Source organism: Carcharhinus amblyrhynchos, chromosome 17, assembly GCF_965287045.1.
Source record: "Carcharhinus amblyrhynchos chromosome 17, sCarAmb.v2.hapA, whole genome shotgun sequence".
NCBI lineage: Eukaryota > Metazoa > Chordata > Chondrichthyes > Carcharhiniformes > Carcharhinidae > Carcharhinus > Carcharhinus amblyrhynchos.
Window position 1 is genome coordinate 13,750,439 of NC_137340.1, and position 23,505 is coordinate 13,773,943.

Sequence of the window (23,505 nt, forward strand, 5' to 3'; positions counted from 1 at the left end):
CATAAAACCAGGTTCCTTCCATGTTGGAGTTTTCACTCAGAAAATCATTCTGAATACTCTGCAAAAAGAAACCTCCTCCCTTCAATTAATCATATTCCATATTCTAATTTACCAGCTAATTAAAATCTACTCTTGTAACTTGGTTGCTAATACTTGCATCTTTAATGGTCTACAAATGTCACCCTCAATTTCCTTTCCACTGTTCAGCAGTCCATGATATGCCTCCAATAACATGATTGAACATTGCTAATTAAATCCTTTTGCTGCTTAATATACTAGCACTCTCTAACTTCCTTCTGTTTCTAATCTGTGCCACTTCAGCTGTCCAGCAATACAGCTTGGGATCAGGATGGCAGGTGAATCACTAAATATAGAGGCAAGTTGGCTTTGCTTCCCATTTTAAACATGCAAAAGATACCATCACAAAAATACCTAGGGGCTTGTTGGAAGTAATTAACACAATTTGAGAAGCTTCAACGATAATAGACTCTCACTGACTACAACAAAATTCTAATCAACATGGTTTACTTTGCAGTACCATAATGTTATGGGGATGTTACTTGACTTGTAATCCAGATCAAGAATCGATAAGCCAGTTCCAATCTCACCGTGGCAGGTTACTACATCAGTAGAAGTGACCATGAAAGCTGTCAGTCAGATGGTAAAAAGATTTAACTGGTTTTTAAGGATGGAAATTGCCCACTCCTGGCCTGTCATTTAAGTGATGTCAGCCAGACACCAAAATGATTGATTTCAAACTTTCCTGAAAAGCGGCGGAACAAACCACTCCATTTATTGGACTGTTAAATGCAGCAGTTTAAGAAAATGCCTTGTCACCTACTTCCTAGAGCAACTTAGTCAATAAAGGCCAAAAGCATCTACTCATACTGAATAAAAATAAAATATGGGTAGGCCACAAAAAAAAACAGCAATATCAGAGCTATGAAAATGTTCAGTGGGGCTCTATTGAAACAAATGCACCTCTAAAACCTGATGTTTATTTATTATGTTTAGTTTAAGTGCTGAAGCAGATAAGAGGTACATTTGCAGGAACCCTGTTTCCTCTCCCTAACTATAATCCAGTGAAACACACAGTAATCTGCCACGCCTTCACTAACTATAACCCAATAAAACACAGTAACCGACATGGAGGCACACTGCTGCCTCAACGCCAGGGACCTGGGTTCAATTCCCGGCTTCAGTGACTGTGCGGAGTTTGCATGTTCTCCCCATGTCTTCGTGAGTTTCTTCCGGGTGCTCCGGTTTCCTCCCGCAGTCCGGAAGACGTGCTGATTAGGTGTACTGGCCATGCTAAATTCTCCCTCAATGTACCCGAACAGGCACCGGAATGTGGCGACTAGGGGATTCTTGCAGTAACTTCATTGCAGTGTTAATGTACACCTAGTTGTGACACTAATAAATAAACTTTAAAAAAAAACTTATACCTGCCTCCCTCTGACTATAACCCAAGAAACATGCAGTAACATCCCTTCCCCTCATGATAATCCAGTGAGAGGCATAGCAACCTACCTTCCTCTCACTTGCACAAGTTTCGCATCTACCTGCTCAAAAAGCAAAGAAAAACAAACAAATGGGTCTAATCGTGATTGTGTGAATTGTCCAGCAACTTGTGGCAAGGGAGAGATTCCACTGTTAAATGTGAATCAGCATAAAATGATAGACTATTTACATTGCTCTATTGTTAGCCCTGTGAAAACAGCAGCTTACTCTCAGCTCCCCCATAAGATGCACGAAGTTTCTGTATTTGCACATTAACTGCTAATTTACCATGTCGTAGGGCTGGTACTTAACACTATCTGTACCTTTTCAATTCCCAGATTTATGTTTTTACATCCCAAAATTGAACAAATTAAAGGCGACAGTGCAGTCACATTTCCGTAAGCAGAAAATCGTTGAGAGACTGCAAATTTGAAGGTAGTTTTCTTCCTTTTATCCCTCTCCCTCAACTCAAACAAGCCATTTCTTCTTCTGTACCAAATGTATATTATTCTCAGTCGCCCGTTTCCTATCAGCTTGCATTTCCAGTAACTTGCAACAAAATCTTTGAGCCAAATAACAATAGAAAAAGGCTAACTGGGAACACTATGTGATGCCAACTGCAGCAAATTTAAAGCCCTGAATCCGTCAGCAACCAGTGTGTTAGTCAAGGCCCAGCAAAGCTTCAAATTGAACCAAATCATTCAAGGACCAGCAAGAATGCTTGCAAAGAAAAGTCAGGCAGGGTTTATCTGCTGCCATGCTTTCTCCTGATGGTGAGATGCAGGCTGTGAACAGGAGGAGGTAGATCTCAAAAATGCTCAAGAACTTATTAAAAGCTACAGAAGTAGCACGCACAATCGATGGGAATTTGAGGATATAAAAGCAGTGCAGTTGGCTACGCATCTTCCCAGCCCCAAGCAGTTTCAATGCGATGCAAATCCCTACCCAGTCACATGAATGCAAATAGGTTACTCAGTTGGCTCTTACCTGGAAGCTACCGCACATCCCAGTAAGCCAAACCGCTCATAGTCCCCTCCGTAGATATCTTTAACTAATTTATCTACATTAGTGCTGTCTCCTTTTGCTGCCATCTCCAAAGCTTCTTCAAAGGTTTCACAGCCAGTAAGCAGACAACAAAGGCCGAGGAAAGTTCCTCCACCAAGACTGAGAAGGGGGAAAAAAAAATTAGTTGTGAAGCAAATGCAGATTAAAAACCATTCAGCATAACTGCCTTTATTAAAAATAACTTACATTTGCAGAGCTTCTTAAACATAACAAAATATCCCAAAGCACTCCACAGGAGCACTATGTTGCACCTAGCAACGTAAGGAGGCATTATATATACAGGCTTGCTTAAGCACAGGTGTAAACAAAAGGTAGAGAGATGGAAAGGCGTGGGGAGATAATTTTAAGGATTTGAAGACAAGAATGAGGGTTTAAAACTAAGATACTGCTTGACCAGCAACCAATGTAAGTCACAGGGGTGATAAATAAGTGGGACTGGGAGCCAGCTGGCCTTAAATGTGCATAGGGTAGAAATTGGGAGATCAGCCAAGTGCTTGTTGTCAAGTTGAGAGGTAACAAAGGCATGAATGTAGATTTCAGCAGCACTGTACTGAGACAGGGGGCTAAGTTAGAGTTGAACTGGATACTCTTAGCGATTGCACGAATGAGATTTATCGCAGGTCAGTAATGACACCAAGATTTTAAGCAGACTGGTTTAATCTGAGCATTTTCAGGTATAACGTCAGCTAGGAAATGGAGTTTGCAGTAGGAACTGAAAACAATGGTTAGTATCTTCCCGGTATTTAACTGGAGGTAATCTCTGCACATACAGTACTATAGTTTTGATAAGCAGTCTGGTAATTTAGCAACAGTAGAGAAACCGAGAGAGGTAATAGTGAGGTCAAACTGCATATTGTCAGTGTACTTGTGAAAATGAATGCTGTCTTTTCAGATGATGTTGCTAACGGGCAGCTTTTAGATGAGAAATGGAGAGGCCAAGGATCAATTCGTGGGGCCAAGTGTGAAGTGAAGCAATTGCAGCTGATATTTTGGCTACCTGTATAACTAAAAATGGAACCAGGAGAGAACAGTCCCAGCTTACCAGACATCTGTAGAGGCAGGGTGTGAGCAACTATGTTAGTTGCAAACACGATGAGTTGCTTTATTGAGATTAATTGCTTCTCTTGAGCAGAGTTGGTTTCTAGTAAAAACATTGGTCTCAATACACAAACAAGGATTTGGCTTATTTCGTACATGATATAGCTGACTATCTGCATTCACAGTAAGAACATAAGAAATAGGAGCAGGAGTAGGCCATCCAGCCCCTCGGGCCTGCCCCGCCATTCAACAAGATCATGGCTGATCTGTCGTGGCTCAGTTCCACATTCCCGCCCTCTCCCCATAACCCTTAATCCCCTTGCCTATCAAAAACCCATCAACCCACGTCTTAAAAATATTTAGCGAGGCAGCCTCCACCACTTCAACGGGCAGAGAATTCCAGAGATTCACCACCCTTTGAGTGAAGAAGTTCCTCCTCAACTCCGTTCTAAACCTCCCCCCCTTTATCTTGAGGCTGTGCCCTGTGGTCCTACTGTCCTTTCTGAGTGGGAAGAGCCTCTCCACCTCTAACCTATCCATCCCATTCATCATCTTATAAGTCTCAATGAGATCTCCCCTCATTCTTCTAAACTCTAATGAGTACAAGCCTAGTTTATTCAGCCTCTCCTCATAGCTCAACCCCCTCAACTCCGGTATCAGCCTAGTAAACCTCCTCTGCACTCCCTCCAAGGCCAAAATATCCTTGTGTAAGTGCGGCGACCAAAACTGCACACAGTACTCCAGCTGCGGCCTCACCAGTGCCCTATACAGCTGCAGCAAGACCTCCCTACTTTTATATTCAATCCCCCTCGCTATGAAGGCCAGCATCCCATTTGCCTTCCTGACCACCTGCTGCACCTGTAGGCTGGGTTTTTGCGACTCATGCACAAGGACCCCGAGGTCCCTCTGCACCGTCGCATACTGCAGTTTTTCACCATGTAAGTAATAGTCCTTCCTACCATTATTCCTACCAAAGTGGACAACCTCACATTTGCCAACATTAAATTCCATTTGCCAGTTCCTGGCCCATTTGCCCAGCCTATCTAGATCCTTCTGCAGACTCTCCACACCCTCCACGCAATTTGCCGTTCCACCAATCTTGGTGTCATCAGCAAATTTCGACACCATACACTTGGTTCCCTCCTCCAGATCATCTATATAAATGGTAAATAGCTGAGGCCCCAGCACTGACCCCTGGGGCACTCCACTAGTCACCAACCGCCAATCCGAATAGCACCCATTGACCCCCACTCTTTGCCTCCTATTTGACAGCCAATCCTCTATCCACACTAACACCCTACCCCCAACTCCATGCCCCCTGACCTTCTGTAATAACCTCTTATGAGGCACCTTGTGAAACACCTTCTGAAAAGAAACCTCACAGCATCAGGTTAAAGTCCAACAGGTTTATTTGAAGCAAACACCACTAGTTTTCAGGGCTTTGCTAGCTAGTAGTGTTTGCTACCAAATAAACCTGTTGGACTTTAACCTGGTGTTGTGAGGCTTCTTACTGTGTTTACCCCAGTCCAACGCCAGCAACTCCACATCTGCAATCAACCAAGGAACCAATGTTCAAATGGATTTGGCAACACACTAAACAGTGCCAATGTGACACAATTCCTTGTGTACTTTGGCAGATTCTAACTAAACACTTGATTATTTATGCCTAAAACAGATTATGTCAGCATTTTGCAACTGAAGCCTTGCATTTGTTGCACAATGGAATTGAAGATTTTGATTTCTGTGTTGTATTGTCAGAGATAATCTTCTGGAACATGAGGAAGAAATGGTTTCAAATTGCAATGTGAAAACTACAAGATGTAAAAATGGATTGACTAATTGATGAAACAGAAGTATGTATTCTGAGAGATAAGGGCCCAATTGTGAAAAAGGATTCTTATTGCAGCATGTACTGACAGTTACTTGCATACAATAAATGCAAGGAGGGTTTCAAAAGGCAAACAGATCAGGTAATGCCCATTCTATTCACTAGACGACAAAACTATGCTCTCACTAACAATAATAACTGCTAGGACAGGATAACTTCAGGAAATGCTCCAAGGAGATCCTCCATGAATTCATGAAGTGACTAAGCTTCAGGAGACTGTCCTTACCATTGGGTAATTAACAAATAACAACACTTGACAGGAGAAATGTCTCTTCACAATCCAGCAAAAATAAGTATCTGCGCCATGACTGAAGTCAACGCTCTAGGTCAAAACTCACAAGGAATCACAAGTCATAGTTCCCATTCCTCTGTGGCTCAGATGGTAAATGAACCCACAGGTATTATATACCATGTGCCACTGATCCATATGAATGTAAAAGAGCGTAGTTTTGATGACCTGTCTTTGTTAGGTTATCTTAGCCATTTGAAATGATTAAAAAGGTAATTATACACTTACTGAAAGCCCAATAATTTTGAAGGGATTGGGATTTACTGAGGAAGTTTACAGAACATCAATACCTAAGGTTGCCAAGTAAACTAAAGGACTTCTGGCTTTCAGATGGTAAAGAATGTAAAAGCCAAGAGGTTATAATAAAGCAACATGAAACATTGCTAAGACTTTCAGATTGCTACGTGCGATGTTGAGGTCCACGGGAGGTTAAGGGATGACCTAATTGAGGTGTACAAAATTGGAGGGACCTAGACAAACTAAACAAGACTTGTTTCCCATAGCTGAGAGATCAATTATCAAGGGGCACAGACTTAAGATAGTTAGTTGGTAGAAGGAATAGAGGGGACGTGAGAGAAAGCTTTTTCCACTCAGAGGATGGTAGATGTATAGAATTTACTGCCTATGTGGTAGTAGAAATGTTCAACTAATTAAAAAGGTACCTGGATCTGTACCTGAAGTGCTGGAACCTGCAAGACAATGAACCTAGTGCTGGAAAATAGGATTAAAATGAGCAGCTAGTTTTTTTTTCCTAAACTGATGCAGACATGATGGGCTGAATGGCCTCTTTTTTGCACTATAATTTGCTATGGTTCTATGATGCTGCCTCCTATAAGATATGAAAAAAAAACTTTTCTTTGTTGGATGAAGGGGTGCTTTCATAGGAAGTTTTGAAAATTAGTGAAAAAGGATGGCACACATTAGAGGGAAGCACTGTTTCCAATAGTTACATAATCTAGAATGAAGAGCCATAAATACAAATTAAATGCAAGTTAGATCAAAGGGAAGGGACATTTTCTAAACAGTGAATTGTGAGGCTGTGAAGGGTCACTTCTACGGTTCATAGTTGAGGTAGAATGACAGCAAGATTTGATTGATTGGATAAATGAAAAAAGAAAGGATTGAAAGGATATGGGAGTAGGGAAGGCAAAGGTGATCAGGAATATTTGCTTGCAACCAGGTGGAGGGTCGAGAATCAGTAACTAAAGAATCTGTAACTAAGTGTTTTACAATGATTACAAAACTTAAAGGCCCAGTTACACTCTCTCTCAGCTGAAACAGTGTGTTTTGTTGACAGTTAACCACATATACCAGTTTGTATAAGCTATTGCCTCTACCTGGCCAGTTGTCCTGAGGAAATATATTTAACTATAGGGATCTTCGAACGTACACGTTGGCAATAAGACCACATTGATCACTGTCAACTGCTCAGAAAATTAGTTTTTTGCTCACTTACAATGAACTCCCTTTGCTTAGATATTGGGTTGATTGTTGCAGATGAATATGGTGTGGAAAATTATGGTTCCATAGATGGAGGCCTGATCAGTCCAAAATTTTGTACGTTTTTAAAAAACATTTCTTCAGCATGAAAAAACTTCAGACTCCCAAAGCGCAACATGAATGGGTCAAGAACCTTGGGTGGGGAATTAGAATCTGAGGCCTTGGTGGAGGAATGTCCCAAGTGGGATGGAGTCACCAAATGTAGGGGTTGCCCACGCTGCTTGCTGGACTTTTCACTCAAGGCCAGGCTTAAGCCTCAAGCTTGAGTGGGCACAACAGCAGGTCTGTCTGGTCAAGAATATCATAGAGACACTTTTAACATTAAATGGCTGACTTTTACAACTAAGCTTTGAAAGTTTTCTTATCTTTTAAACTTTATTAATATGGTTATATATTTCACAGTGTTAGGAACAAACTCATTGATTGGAAACACTGAAAAAAATAAATGCGGTCATTATAGAAAAATAACACCACTTCAAGTGGTATTTGTTTTTCTATGGGACCTTTAAAGTGTTGTGAAATGTTAGTTTTTTTACTATTACTTGCTAATGTGTGAAACCATTCTTGCAAAAAATGAGATGCTTCTAACCTTTCTGCAAATTATTTCATGTTAAAAGTCTATTTTTAAAATTCAAAATTGCTTTTTTGCTTGAAAAAAAAATCTAGTAGCTTGAATGAAGCAATTTAAATATAACAGTAAGGTGACATATGACTTCAATTTGAACTAACATGTAAGAAGTTAATTCATTAGTATTAAAATAAGTTGACTATACATTCCCTCTGCTGGCCTTTTCATTTGGGCACTTGATGCAAGTACACGCTTGCTAAATTGCCAAAGCCTCATTATATTGACTGACAGTATTAAGCAGAGTTCAATGGCATTAAAAAGAACTGAAACCAAGTTCCTTTAGAGGTCTGTAGAAAATGTACAAATGATTCGTATAAAACAAATTGCCCCAGTGTACAGTTTTGTTCGATGGTGATTTTCCTGTTAACAGGGACTAGCTTTAGTACATGGGTCTAGAATCAGCTATGAGCAAGACTGCTACATGGCAATCCTTGTAGACAATGGGAGGGCATAGAATCAGGTTTGGCTGTGATGCCCCTCCATCTATCTCCTTTCAATGCCCACAACCTACATGCAGAAAATTGTGGAGGAAAAATAGCCACATTAAAATACTTGAACTCACAGAGTTAGGCCTGTCATTGTGTATCATGTGTCTGTTGCTGCGATAGGACCTTTCCGTCTTTTCCTACGTGACACCACCACATTGTTTCCAATTCAGTAAGTCAATTTACAGCGAGCACAATAGTCAAACATAAGCCATGCTAGGGTTTAAACTGGCATGCAAAATACACAGTCACGCATAAAATTATAAATCTATCAGTCTGCCATTATACATATGCAAACATCAATGTGACACGGTCATGGATCTCTATGTGCTTACCTGGTTCCAGTCACCCTTTTGTAATTGTCTTTGGAATAAACAGCCAGGATGCTGACCCCTGAACCTATGTTGACCAGCAACATTGGGTAAGGGTTATCTAAGCAATATGGTTTTTTCTGGCACTGGTCAGGGTCAGTGGGTTTTTCAAAATAGTAGCACTCAGACTGACCATTGTACCCAACGGAATCAATATAAAGAAGGCCTTGGATTAAACAGTCCAACTCATCCAGTTTGTGAAGCTGCAAGTCAGCCATCTGGAAAACAGCAAATTAACAGACATCTGAACCACTTGTCCAAGGAACAGTACAAAGTTCAAAACTGTAATGTATAATATGAACTTTTCCAACTAAGCCAGGTATACTTCTTTATTATTTTGCAAAGAGAACTATTCTACATGAAGTTTATATGATATACCACAGTAATAAATGTACTTTACCCCTGTTGATTTGAAAATTAATTCACAAAGGATATCCAGATCTTTCGTTACAAATACAATCAAAAAGAAACAGATGCGCCAATCCAAATGTGAACGTTTATCTGTTAAAACTACTTCATGTAGTTAAGACATGCATTGGAAGCATTACATAAATTGTAACAAAACATTCCAAGGCACTTCATAGGAGTATTATAAAACAGGGCACAAAACCACAGAAGGAAAGTGAGACAGAGGGACAGAGATACATAGAGAGGGCATTTTAGAGCTGGGGGCTAGGCAACTGAAGGCATGGCCACCAATGTTGGAGTGGTTAAAATTCAGGATGCACGAGGGATCAGAACTAGAAATATGCAGATATCTCGGAGACATACAAGGCTGGAGGAGATTACAGTGATAGGGAATGGCAGGGCCATGTAAGGATTTGAAAACAAGGAAAATCTTTAAAATCAAGATATTACTTGACTGGGAGGCAATGTAGGTCAGCAAGAACAAGGGTGATAGGTGAATGGGACTTGCTGCGAATTAAGATAAATAGCAGAATTTTGGATGAGCTCAAGCTAGAAGGCAGAATGTAGAAGACCAGCCAGGAGTGCATTGAAATGGTCAAGTCTAGAGGTAACAAAGATATGAATGAGTGTTTCAGCAGCAAATGAGCTGAGACAGGAGCAAAACTCTTAATGGAGAGAAATAGGGTGCTAACAAACAAAAACCAAAATAAAAGTTGAATTTGTACAATAAGTGATTGAGGTTAAAATATTGCATGCAGTTTTAATTACCCAGTTACAAAAGGAACATTAGCAACATGGATGGGGACAGGCTTTTACGAAGAGTGGCTTGAAAACAGTCAACATTTTTCCTACTAGAACAGAAAAAGTCACAAAGAGGGAGATGTGATAGGGTGTCTCAGTCCGCCAAGTTACATTCTGCGTTTCCTCACATGAATTAGGTTGCATGATTACAACATACCATTCTGAAATCATCCTCAAATTTGTAGGCACCACCTCCTGTAGCACACATTGTAGTGTGTAAACTAGAGAAATTCTTATCTCTACCCATTTGGATGAATTTAGGCATGGAATGCGTTGGAAAGCGGATGAAATGCAAGTTCCCTTTTCGTCCACACATGATCAAGTTCTTCAGCTCCAGGTGCACATCGCGAATCCCTGTCTTTCCATAAGCTATGTTCGAGGTCAGATATTTTCTAATGCTCTTCAAATTCTCCACTTCCTCCTGCTCTTCTTCAGCTGTGATATCTTTTGGCTCAAAATACACAAGTTTGACAAGAGTTCCACCAATGTCCATTCCAAACCAGGGGAAAGCTGCAAAGAAAACAAGAATTATGCACAGATTATGGTGTGACCAGCATAGGACATTCAGAATCTGGATTGTCACATTGATATCAGAAGCAATATCAATAAATATCACTTTTCAACTGGTCAATGCAAGCAAGTGCTCCCGTTTTTTCATGAAACAAAAGCAAGTTTCTGCTGGTCATTAGTACTGATATGGACCGTGACCTCCAGCACTTCAACCTTTCCTTCTCAGACCGATCAGCAGACATTGAGTAGCAACGTTCATCGTGGTATCAGGGAGGAAATGTACATCCTGGAATCATAACTGCAAATACAGAAGTGTCCCTACATATCACTATCTTTGGAATCCCTCATCACTATTGCTTCCCCAATCATCCTACAGCTGGCCCCTCTGTAAATCTCAGCCAGCCGAGGTGCTGCGGACTTGGCTCTGGCACAGTCCCCTGAGGAACCATTGCTCTTACTATTGAATGCCGGTTGGAGATGCACTCAGGGGGTGTCTACACTACCTGCTTGGTGTGTCTGATAGTCTGCCTGCATACTGTTAAGTTATACAGTGGCCGCCTCTAGAGATGTGCTGTTCATGGAGCAAGTCTCACAGATGCACTAGAGTGACGTCAGCTGCTGCTCGAGCCCTGAAAGCCAGAGTTTGAGCCCCTCCAAATGATGACACTTTCTGTACACGTGGTTGTCCAGGACAAGAGAAGTACAGGTTTCCCACATGGAACATAATGGTTGGGGTTAAGACAATGTACTTCTCACTCGCACCACTGCTAAGAAGCATAATCCAAATCCATAGTCTGAGTAAGCTTTGGAGCAAATAAAAGAAAGATGACCGTAAAGCACAACTTCTTAACATGAGTAAAACAAAACTGCTTTGGACCAACGTCACAATTTTTGAGTAAATGCAGCCCAAAAACCATCACATTCATTTCAGCTTTGTTTTGCTTGAATAATTTGTCAATAACATTTACTTGCACAACCACCACTTCCCACTAGTTACTGAGTTTGTTTTTATTATCAACCACACCACAGTTGATTAGTGGACATGGAGCCCATGAACTCTCTTCCATCTAGGGTCAACACGTTCTTATCTGGAACATCAAGAACAAAGGTTTAAAGGACAACACTACTGCCAAGGCATCAACATCCAAATTGTTTCATTTGAAGATTCACGTAAACATATTAATTATTAAAGAGAAAGACCACGCAATGTGAACGTCCTTGGAAAGATAAACTTCCAGCCAAAAGACTTTTGTGTAGATTTTAGAAGCAGATCTTTGACTGTATTTTTGTACCACAGATTTTCTATTTTCTTTATTTACCCCTTTTTGGAAAGCTGAAGAACACAGAAACAGGAGTAGCCCTTCTCCACCATTCAACTTGTTCAGTGCTAGTCATCTACCTCAACTCCAATCTCTCACACTATCCCCATATCTGTTAATGTCATTGGATTCAAGAAATCTATTGAGTTCTGTCTTCCAACGTGCTTCACAATCGAGCTTCCACAGCCCACTGGGATAGAGTTTAAAGATTCACCATTCTCAGTGAAGAAATTCCTCCTCAGCTCGGTCTTAATTGGCCTCCCCCTTATTCTGAGATCATATCCCTGGTTCCAACCTGGGGTAACATCTTATTTAAATTCACCCTGTCACTTGTTAATTTTCCATGAGGTCACCCCTCATTTTTGAAAACTTTAGGGAATACAGACCAGTTCCCTTAATCTCTTTTCAAGACAATCTTGCTACCCTGGGAATTAATCTGGTGAACCTCTGTTGCACTCTCTCTATGGGAAGTATATCCTTCCTTCAATTAAGGGACCAATACACCAAGTGAGGTTTCATCAAGGCTCTATATAACTGCAGCAAGCCATTCTTACTCCTGTATCTCAATCCCTTGCGATGAAGGTCAACATAGCATGTAACTTCCTAATTGCTTGCTGTACTTACAGTTTAGCCTTTACTGACTCATGAACAAGGACACCCAGGTCCCTTTGGATAACTGCACTTCCCAAACTCTCACCATTTAAGAAATACTCAGCCTTCTTATTTTTCTACCAAAGTAAATAACTTCACACTTATTTGCAGTATATACCAACTGCCGTGTTCTAGCCCATTCATTTAGTGTACGAAGGTTCACTTGAAGCCTCCTGTACCCTCCTCACAAATTAGGCTCCTATCCAGTTTGGAGTCATCAGCAAAGCTGGAAATACTACAATTGATCCCCACATCCAAGTCATTTATATACATTACAAACAGCTGTGGACGTAGCAAAGTAACTAGTAACAGTCTGCCATCCTGAGAATAATTTTAAGTACGTTTAAATAAGTTTATTCCCACACTCTGTTTTGTCTGTTAATCAGTATTCAATCCATAATAGTATATTTCACCATAACCCTTGTGCTCTATTTTTATTTACAAACCTCCTGTGTAGGACTTTTATCAAATGTTTTCTGATAATCCAAATGCACCATTCCAGCCCACATCAACTCTACCCAATTTTACCATTCTTTCCTAAATGTCAGTTACCACATCCCGCATCACAGATTATAACATGTCAGACTAATTCCGGGTCTGTAGTTCTCCATTCTCCCGTCTTTCTTAAATAGTGGGATTACATTTTCTGCTGTCCAATCCACAGAAACCCGTCCAGAATCCATAGAATTTTGAAAGATAACCACCAATGCATCTAATATCTCTCAAGCCACCTATTTCAATACTCTGATATGAAGTTCATCTGGTCCAGGGGATTTCTCAACCTTAAACTTTTCAAGTATAATTGCAGGTCAATACCATCCAAGACAAAGCAACATGTGCTTGATCATCATCTAATTCACTACATTATGTATTCATCCCATTCATCAATGCATGGTGGCTGCAGCACCATCTTCAAGACTGACTGTCACCATATCGCCCATGACCTCCACAACTCAAGGGCAAGGGGATCACAGGAAAGAGATACAATGGGTCTTTTAATCCATCGGGTTCATTCTGGCATTTGGTAAGATTATGGCTGATCTCACTGTGGCTTTCTGAACCCCCGCTTCCCCTGTAGATCAAAATTCTGTTTAACTTAGCCTTGAATATATTCAGAAACTCTGCTACTCTCGACGGGAGAGAATCCCAAAGATTAGTGATCCTGAGAGAACAAGTTCCTCTTCATCACTACCTTTAACAGGAGATCCTTTATCTTTACATCTTGCCCCCTGATCTAGATGCGACCATTCCCCCCTTCCACCGCTGCATCTAACAGGAAAAACCTCTCGGCATCTACCCTGCCGAGCTCTGTGAGAATTTTATTCATTGATAAGATAAAGACCTCTCATTCTTTTAAACTCTGATGAATGTAGGCCCAACTTGCTCAACTTTTCTTCATAAGATAACATCTTCAACCCAGGAATCAGCCTAGTGAATCTTCTCTGAACTGCCCCCAGTGCAAGCATATGCTCCTTAGAAAGGAGACTAAAACTGTACACAACACTCTGGGTGTTATATCATCATTGCCCTTTAGTTTTTTTTAGAAATATTTCCCTACTTTTAAATGTCCCATTTGCCTTTTTGATTACTTGCTGTACTTAGTGATTCATGTACAAAGACACCCAAATCCCTTTGTATTCCACAGAATTCTGTCTCCATTTAAATAATATTGTTTTTCTATTCTTCCTGCTAAAGTTTTCCCACATTATACTCCATCTGTCAATTTTTTGCCCACTGACTTAACCTATCTTTATCACTTTGCAGTCTCTCTGCATCCTCCTCACAATCTGCTTTCTTATACTTCTTTGTATCATGAGCAAATATGGCTATACTACAGTTGGTCCCCTTATCAAAATAACTGATATTAGTTCACAAACTAATATCCCAGTCCCAGTGCTAATCCCTCTGACATTTCATTTATTAGTTTGCCAATCTTCAAAATGACCCATTTAGCCCAATTCTGCTTCCTGAGTTAGTCAACCTTTTATTTATTCCAATATACTATTCCCAATACCATGACCTCTTATTCAATAACCTTTTATTCAGTACTTTATTACATGCCTTTTGGCTACTGTTACCCCTTTATCCATCCTGCTGGTTACATCTTCAAAAGAACCCTAATCATTTTGTCAAACACTTCCACAAAACCACGTTGATTCTGCCTAATTGTATAATGATTTTCTAAATATCTTCCTTAATAATGGATTCTAGTATTTTGGACTAACTGGCCTATAGCTTCCTGCTTTCTGTCTCCCTCCTTTCTCAATTAGTGGTGCAACATTTACGGTTTTCCAATCGGCTGGAACCTTTCCAGAATCTAGGCAATTTCGGAAGATTATGGCCAATACAAACACCATGTCTAGTCACTTCCTTTAAGACTCAAAGTTATAAATCGTCAGGTCCAGGAAACTTGTCAGCGTTTAGTCTCATTGGGTTTTTTTTCAATATTTTTTCCTCTAGCGATCATGTTTCTTTTAACTTCCTCCCTCCCTTTCATCCCTTGATTGTCTACTATTCTTGGGATGGTTTTTGAGTCCTCCACTTGAAGACAGATAGAAAATACGTGATCAAAAATCTCTGGCAATCCTTATTTCCATTATTAATTCCCCAATCTCATCCTCCAGAGACCAATGGTCACATACATGTTTTACATACTTGTAGAAACCTTTACTGTGTTTTTATATTTCTTGCCAGTTTTTTTCCTCATACATTGTTCTTTTAGTCATCCTTTTCTGGTTTCTGAACTTTTCCCAATCCTCTGGTATACCATTGTACATCTTTTCTTTCAATTTGATATCATTAACTTCCTTAGTTAGCCACAGATTTTGTGGAGTCTTTCTTTCCTTGGGAACATTAGGTTCTCTTCCGAGTCTCAAAAATACCCAGACTTGGACACGTATTATCACTCCATCATTTGCGAGTCAAAATCCTGTTATTCCCTAATATGAATACCATCACACATGGACTCAAACCCCAGGCAGTTCAAGAATGGAACGAAGAATTCAATTATCTGGGCAACTAATGGGTGAATAGAAAATTGCTGGCTTTGCTCTGGAGAACAGTCATATGCAATTATGAAACTGAAACTCATGTTCTCTTTCCACGGGTGTAGCCAGACATGTTAGGTATTTCCAGCACTTTGAGGAGAAACTTCTTCTCTCAAGTGTCCAGCCTATGGAATTTGCTACCACAGATAGTTGTTGAAGCTAAAACATTGAATGTTTTCAAGAAACAGTTAGATATAGCATTTGGGGCGAAGGGGGTCAAAGGTATGGGTGGGGGTGGGAGGGGTATCAGGCAACTGAATTGGATGATCAGCCACGATCATAATGAATGGAACTCAAAGGGCTGAATGCTCTCTTCCTGTCCTTTTTTCTCTATGTTTGAAGTGAAGTACATCTCCTTATTATTCTGCTATTCCTTAAAATTGTTTTAATTCCCCAAAAAAGTGGTAATTAACAGCACACTAATCCAACCCCTTTCTGACAGCAAAGTGAACTTCCAGATTTTCTTTACAACATCATTTCTGTCAAAGCAAATCATTTGCCTTATCAATTATTCATAGAATAATTCCAGTGCTAAGAACACTAACAGGGTTAGTGTTAGGTTGTTGCCCAAAGTTAAACCTCACAGGATCCAGGGTGGGTATCTAAATGGATACAAAATTGGCTTGATGACAGAAGCCAGAGGGTGGTTGTTGAAGTTGTTTTTTTAAACCGGAGGCCTGTGACCAGCGGTGTGCCCACTGTTATTTGTCATTTATATTAATGATTTGGATGAGAATATAAGGGCGTGGTTAGTAAGTTTGCAAATGACACCAAGACTGGTGGCATAGTGGAGAGTGAAGAAAGTTATCTCCAATTGCAATGGGAACTTGATTAATTGGGCCACTGGGCTGACAATTGGCAGATGGAGTTTAATTCAGACAAATGGTAGATTGAACCAGGGCAGGACTTACTCAATTAATCGTAGGTCATTGGAGAGAGTTACAGAACAAAGAGATTTAGGGGTACATGTTCATAGCTCCTTGAAAATGGAGTTACAGGTAGACAGAGTGGTGAAGAAGTCATTTGGCATGCTTGGTTTCATCAGTCAGAACACTGAATACAGGAATTGGGACGTCTTGTTGAAGTTGTACAAGACATCGATAAGGCCACATTCGGAATACTGTGTGCAATTCTGGTCATCCTATGATAGAAAGGATATTATTCAACAAGAAAGAGCGCAGAAAAGACTTATTAGGATGCTACCGGGATTTGATGGATTGAGTTATAAGGAGAGGCTGGATAGACAGGGACTTTTTTCTCTGGAGCGTAGGAGGCTGAGGGGTGACCTTATAGAGATCGACAAAATAATGAGGGGTATAGACAAGATAGATAGTCAATATCTTTTCCCAAGGTAGAGGAGTCTAAAAGGAGAGGGCATAGGTTTAAGGTGAGGGGGAGAGATACAAAAGTGTCCAGAGGGGCGACTTTTTCAGAGCGTGGCCAGTGTCTGGAACAAGCTGCCAGAGGTAGTAGTAGAGGCGGGTACAATCTTATCTTCCAAAAAGCATTTAGATAGTTATGTGGGTACAGTGGCTGTAGAGGGATATGGGACAAATGTGGGCAATTGGGATTAGCTTAGGGGTTTAAAAAAAGGCGCGGCATGGGCAAGTTGGGCCAAAGGGCCTGTTTCCATGCTGTAAACCTCTATGACTCTAACCTTCAGACAACCGTGGATGCTACATAAAGACAGAGAGGTAAAGAGGGATACAAATTTCACTTCAGTTAGGAACCTGGGTCTACTTCAAGGCGAGGTAACGTGACAGTTTTGGACAAGCATTTTTCACAATTTCACAGAAACGTTTAGCGTTCAGGTTTCCAGATGTAGGACTCGGATGCATATTCTGAAACAATAAATGTCTGTAAGTGTCAGACGCATTGTTCTCTCAAATTTTACTGAGCAGTTATTAAAAAGGGTAAGAAGTACCTCAACACAATGCAGAAGAAATTCATGACATTAGCTGCATTCCTGTGGTTGATCAGATAGTATGCAATGAGATAGCCTCATTGCCAGCTGACCATGAACTTTAGAGTACAAAGTAGAAAAACAATCTGCTGAGTTTTTGAAAAGTTTAATCCTTTCTTCCAACCAAACAGGATTGTCTAAATCAGTGTCAACAGATTATCAGAAAGATCAATTTCAAAAGTACTAGACTATAAATGTTCATTTGGTGAAACTCCCTGATAAATATTTATCTTTCTTTTCAGATTAGAGTAGCAAATCTTACTTTGAATACCATTTCCTAGTGACCGAAAACCCACTGAGAATTCAACTGCAAAGTTTCAAAAGATGAACATCAGTTAATTCTAAAGCATTGTTCGAACTGAAAGAGAAAGTCTTGAGGCAGCAAGAACAACTGATGCTGAGGGTGTTTTTGGCAACATGACTAAGTTTTTTTAAGTTTATTTATTAGTGTTACAAGTAGACTTACATTAACACTGCAATGAAGTTACTGTGAAAATCCCCTAGTTGCCACACACCAGCACCTGTTCAGGTACACTGAGGGAGAATTTAGCATGGCTAATACACCTAACCAGCATGTCTTTTGAACTGTGGGAGGAAACCAGAGCACCCGGAGAAAACCCACGCAGATACAAGGAAACGTGCAGACTCCACAAGACTTTGACCCAAGTTGAGAATTGAACCCAAGTCACTGGCACTGTAACCCTGCAATGCTATCCACTGTGCCACCCTGCCACTTTATGTAAAAGTATACATGTTGGTACATCCTTCCAAGTGCATCAGTTGGGAAAGAAGAATGTCAATAAGAAAGAGTAGTGCATAAAATTCCTGAAGGAAGTACTTGTTCAGTTACTTTTATACACAGGTGCATGTTTATTCTGCACTTTGTTTCAAGGCAGGTCAACAATAAGGCTGCTTACATCCTAGATTTTTTTCCTTCCATAGAATGAAAGCACCTTCCAAACACCAAAATCATATTCCCCCCCTTTGACTGTGAACTAGATCTAACTACTATTCTACTTTTATAGCCAATTTCCTCAATTTCAACAGCCTGAGGTAATAAATATAAAAGGATGGGGGTCAAGGAGGTGGTGGGGTGGAGAGCAATATGACTGTAATCCAGGTGTCATCAACCCCAAAAGCATTATAAAAAGGATATCAATTTTAATTTCCCCTCTTAATGACATTCTGAGTTTAACTTCAGTCACAGTTTAAAACTTTTTCTGTGAAAGAGCACATCAAAGTACACAATTTTACTTTCAGAATGGTATGTCAACCTGACAGCTTAATAACATAATACATTAGAAAATATTTACAGCACTTGAACAGGCCATTCAGCCCAACAAGCCTATGCTGTTGTTTATGTGTCACACAATTCTCCTGCCTCAATTCTGATAAGATACGGGAATATTTGGAATGTAAATGGATAGAGTACCATCGCCACTAAATGGCAGAACCATAATATTCAGATAAACATGTTAATTGATTGCATATTAGCATCCGGGTGACACAGTGGTTAGCACTGCTGCCTCACAGCACCAGGGACCTAGGTTCAATTCCAGCCTTGGGAGACTGTCTGTGTGGAGTTTGCACGGACTCCCCATGTCTGCACACTGATTAGGCGTATTGACCCGAACAAGCACCAGACTGTGGCGACTAGGGGTATTTCACAGTAACTTCATTACACTATTAACTTAAGTCTTACTTGTGACTAATAAATAAATAAACAAACTTTACTTTTTTATCCGGGTGCTCCAGTTTCCTCCCACAGTCCAAAGATGTGCAGGTTCAGTTGATTGCCCTGGCTAAATTGACTCTAGTGTCAGGGGGATTAAAGGGTAAATATGTGGGGTTACAGGAATAGGGTCTGGGTGGGATTGTGGTCAGTGTAGACCCGATGGGCCGAACAGCCTCCTTCTGTACTGCAGGGATTCTATGATTCCTGCTTAATTTTGTGATCATAAAACTTGGGGAACTATAAGCAATGACACAAAAGGAAATGGTAATTCAATTGGGATTGGTGCAACAACGAGCAAGTTATGGCAGCCTCGAGCTTGAATAGCTTTGGGTGGCACAGTCGTTCACACAGTGCGAGGGACCTGGGTTCAATTCCAGTCTTGGGTCACAGTGTGGAGTTTGCACCTTCTCCCTACATCTGCGTGGGTTTCCTCTGGGTGCTCTGGTTTCCTCCCACAGTCTGAAAGACGTGCTGATGCACTGGCCACGCTAAATTCTCCCTCAGTGTAACCAAACAGTGACTAGGGGAATTTCACAGTAACTTCATTGCAGTGTTAACGTAAGCCTACTTGTGACTAATAAGTAAAGTAAATAATGTGGCTGTCAGCAAGGATCGTCAATTTAGGAACCTTCTATTAATTCCTACGATGACAAGAGGGTCAGCATCGGCATAACCGTACTCCAGAAAAGTAATATTTCATAATTCAAGAAGAAAGGGCCATTTGAATCATGTCCCAACAAAATGATCAAAAGTTTCTCCCTGCTTTTTGATGCTTCTTTCTGTTTAACTAAAGTCTGAACTAATTTCAGAGTAACTTTCTATCTGGCTGGCATCAATACATCCTGTAGGTGTGCACTACGTCCTAGTATAGTCGCATCAGTGTCAACGTAGCAACTGTGATAGAGCACGGATATTCAAACATCAACCTGCAGGCTACGTGGGAGTGGTTCACAATGTTCTTGTTAATTGCTCTGTTTGAATTTGCAATCCTAAGTGTTTGCAAAGGTGGAAAGATCCTAAACCAAATGGTAAGGTGTTAGTATCAATAACTTGAAACAGTACAATTAATAAGAGCATGAATTTAGACTTCATACGTGGCTCCTGAGCTCCAAGATATGCACCTCAGCAGCCCAAGACATCAAACGATTTGAGTATCCTCTTTAACTGTATATTTTATGTAAATGGAGTTACGGCGGCACAGTAGTAGTGGTTAGCACTGCTGCTTCACAGCTCCAGGGACCTGGGTTCAATTCCCGGCTTGGGTCACTGTCTGTGTGGAGTTTGCACGTTCTCCTCGTGTCTGCATGGGTGTCCTCCGGGTGCTCTGGTTTCCTCCCACAGTCCAAAGATGTGCGGGTTAGGTTGATTGGCCATGCTTAAAAATTGCCCCTTAGAGTCGTGAGATACGTAGGTTAGAGGGATTAGCAGATAAATGTATAGGGATATGGGAATAGGGCCTGGGTGGGATGGTGCTCAGTGCAGACTCGATGGGCCGAATGGCCTCCTTCCGCAATGTAGGGTTTCTATGAAATTTCTGAAAAATTTTGACAGTAACTGAATGCAAATAGTAGGTATTAACGGGGATTTAGTTGTGCTCTTATAAATAGGAGCAGTTTAACTGGAGTTAAGTTTTGGTTTGTTTCATTACAGTGAGTCACTTGTGCCTCTTTCAAATGGGGCATTTAGTTGTGTTTGGTTTTTCAAAAGTGGTATTAATAGGAAAAGGCTGAAACTGAGCTTGGGTTAAGAGTTGTATGTTTTGAAATGTGCATCTCTGGAAATAAAGGTTTGTAAAGATTGGTTCCACTTCTACCCTTCATCACTGGACTTTCTAGAAAAGCATGCTGCTCCAGAATACTGCTCCTTGGGATCAAATGGATCTCATGTGGTTGTCATAAAACAGCTGCAGTTGATCCTTACCAGGCTGGAGTTACGTTGGACAATCAAAGGCTGAACAATTTCAACTGAAGTAAATTTACAAAACAATTTGAAGAACATCAAAAACATTTGATGCTATGAAAGCAAGAATCTGTGCATAACTGAAATTAATGATGATAGTGAAGACAACTGCAATGCAACTTCTGAAACGTTCCAGAAAAAATCTAAATGGTAGAACAGTGGACTCTAAGTACTACTCAAACTTTAGCTTATAACGTCCTCTCAATTCAAAGAACAAAGAAAATTACAGCACAGGAACAGACCCTTTGGCCCTCCAAGCCTGCACTGAACATGCTACCCGACTGAACTAAAACCCTCTATTCTTCCAGGGACCATATCCCTCTATTCCCAACCTATTCATGTATTTGTTAAGACACCCTATTCCATACCAACACTAGCTATAGAGTTCTCAATTATCAAGGCCTGGAACTGAGATTACACTCCCCAAAACATCTCCCACTTGCTCAATCCATCCACATTTCAAATGTTTTCTCAAAACCTGTCTCAGCATGCACTCTCATGTTCAACCCATTAGTTCCTCTCCTAGCATCTATCCATCATTCATTTCCACTCTGCCACTGTGTTAAAAAGCCCAACTTAACTGCAGGATGTTCTCAGTTGGGTCTGAATATTACATACATTAGAAATTAGACATCATAATCAAAGCTTGCAGTAACCAATTTTATAAATGTTCAAAATAGCACAACTACAACCCAGCTGAAAGTGCTATTGCATCATTCGTAGGGATTATTTTGGTGCCAGTTCTCCATCACTAAAGGATAAATGCCTGATTTGTATCACTGTGAATTTGTAGGAGCTAGCATTTGAATGAATCATGAGAGACTCAATGACTACACTGTTGGCACATGAATGGGTAACAAGTTACCCGAGGATGATTAAATGACTATACTCTTGAGATGTGCTGCCCAGCTGAGCACACTGGGAACGAAAGCTACATAATGTTGAATCCAAAATGTCTTTCCAAAACATTTCAAGTTTTGTGGTTCATCCATTACTGAGACTCTGCTCACTGATGCACTGCCAAAACATGTTCCACACTTTTATTCCTTCCACCCATTCATTCGAGTCCAAAATCAGTACTCTGCGCTCACTAGCAGTTAGATCGCTAAAGTGTCTTGTATGTTGCACTTGTAGGACTCCATAACAGTCAGACTTGATTCCACTGCAGTTATAAACAATTTAACTGACTACACACACATATACACAAAATATATATAAAAGAGAATAGATCATCCAATCTGCAAATTCTGAATTTTATAAATATATTTCTCATACTGTTTTCAGTGTTACATTATAATTAACAGGTAGTCAGCCACATAGTTGACAAACATAATGAACTAGAGTGTTTCCACCCTTGGTAAGTATCATTACTGAATTGAAAACAAACAATTCCTCAGCTGAGGGTATGAACTTCAAGATATCTTCTCTTAACTCCATTCTTAAAGTTATAAAGCCAATGCTCAGAACGGTCCAGGCAACCCCAAGTCCATTCCTTACTTGCTCCAAAAACGAAATTCAAAAGCCAACTGAATCCAGCTCAAGGCCCCAGGTACATCAAGCTTGAGATACTCAGAGGAAGTTAAGTGCTTAAATTACCACACCACCTGTGAAAGAACGTTACCAAAATCCCAGTTCCCCAGAAATTCTGCTAAGGAATCTGTAATGACAATAGAACAAAACATACGACCTTTCCTGAAGATAATGGGTGAATTTTCCCATTTGCCTACCATGGGAATGGTAGCGGGCGAGGGACAGACCAGGGAAAGTTTTGTTGACCTCGAGCGGGATTTTCCGATTCCAAGTTGGGCACCGTCAGCAAGTCATGATGTGGGTATGCCGGCGTTGGACTGGCGTAAACACAGTAAAAAGTCTGACAACACCAGGTTTTAGTCCAACCTATTTATTTGATAATATTCTCACAAGCTTTCGAGGGGACAGCCTCTTCGTCAGGTGAATGGAGAGTTCTGGCCTCAGACAGAGCATATAAAGCACAGACAGTTTAGAGATTACTGATTAAAATGCAAATCCTTACACCTAACCTGCTGTTCAAGACCTGAAGTGGCTGACAATGTGAGTGGTAGGAGCACTGATCACAGTTTAAAGAGATGTGTATTGTCTCCAGACAGTACAGTAAGTGAGGTTTTGCAAACCCAGGCAAGTCACGGGGGTTACAGATAGTGCGACATGAATCCAAGATCCCTGTTGAGACTGTCCTGTTGAGAGTCGCTGAGCAGAGACTGATAGCCAAGTTCCGCACACATGAGGACGGTCTCAACAGGGATCTTGGATTCATGTCGCACTATCTGTAACCCCCGTGACTTGCCTGGGTTTGCAAAACCTCACTTACT

At 40.6% G+C, this 23,505-nt stretch overlaps 1 protein-coding gene across 3 annotated transcripts in view; it reads right to left on the reverse strand.

The window, feature by feature from the left end:
* The window catches only part of LOC145354335 (pantothenate kinase 1), a 71,433-nt gene that overhangs the window by 25,002 nt on the left and 22,926 nt on the right, over positions 1–23,505 (reverse strand). For all 3 annotated transcript variants that reach the window (XM_080205505.1, XM_080205506.1, XM_080205507.1), the window contains exons 2-4: positions 10,131–10,483; positions 8,729–8,982; positions 2,488–2,664 (exon numbers count right to left, since the gene is read on the reverse strand). In XM_080205505.1, the coding sequence (XP_080061631.1) occupies positions 2,488–2,664; positions 8,729–8,982; positions 10,131–10,483 (784 nt within the window). The remainder of the gene's footprint in view (positions 1–2,487; positions 2,665–8,728; positions 8,983–10,130; positions 10,484–23,505) is intronic.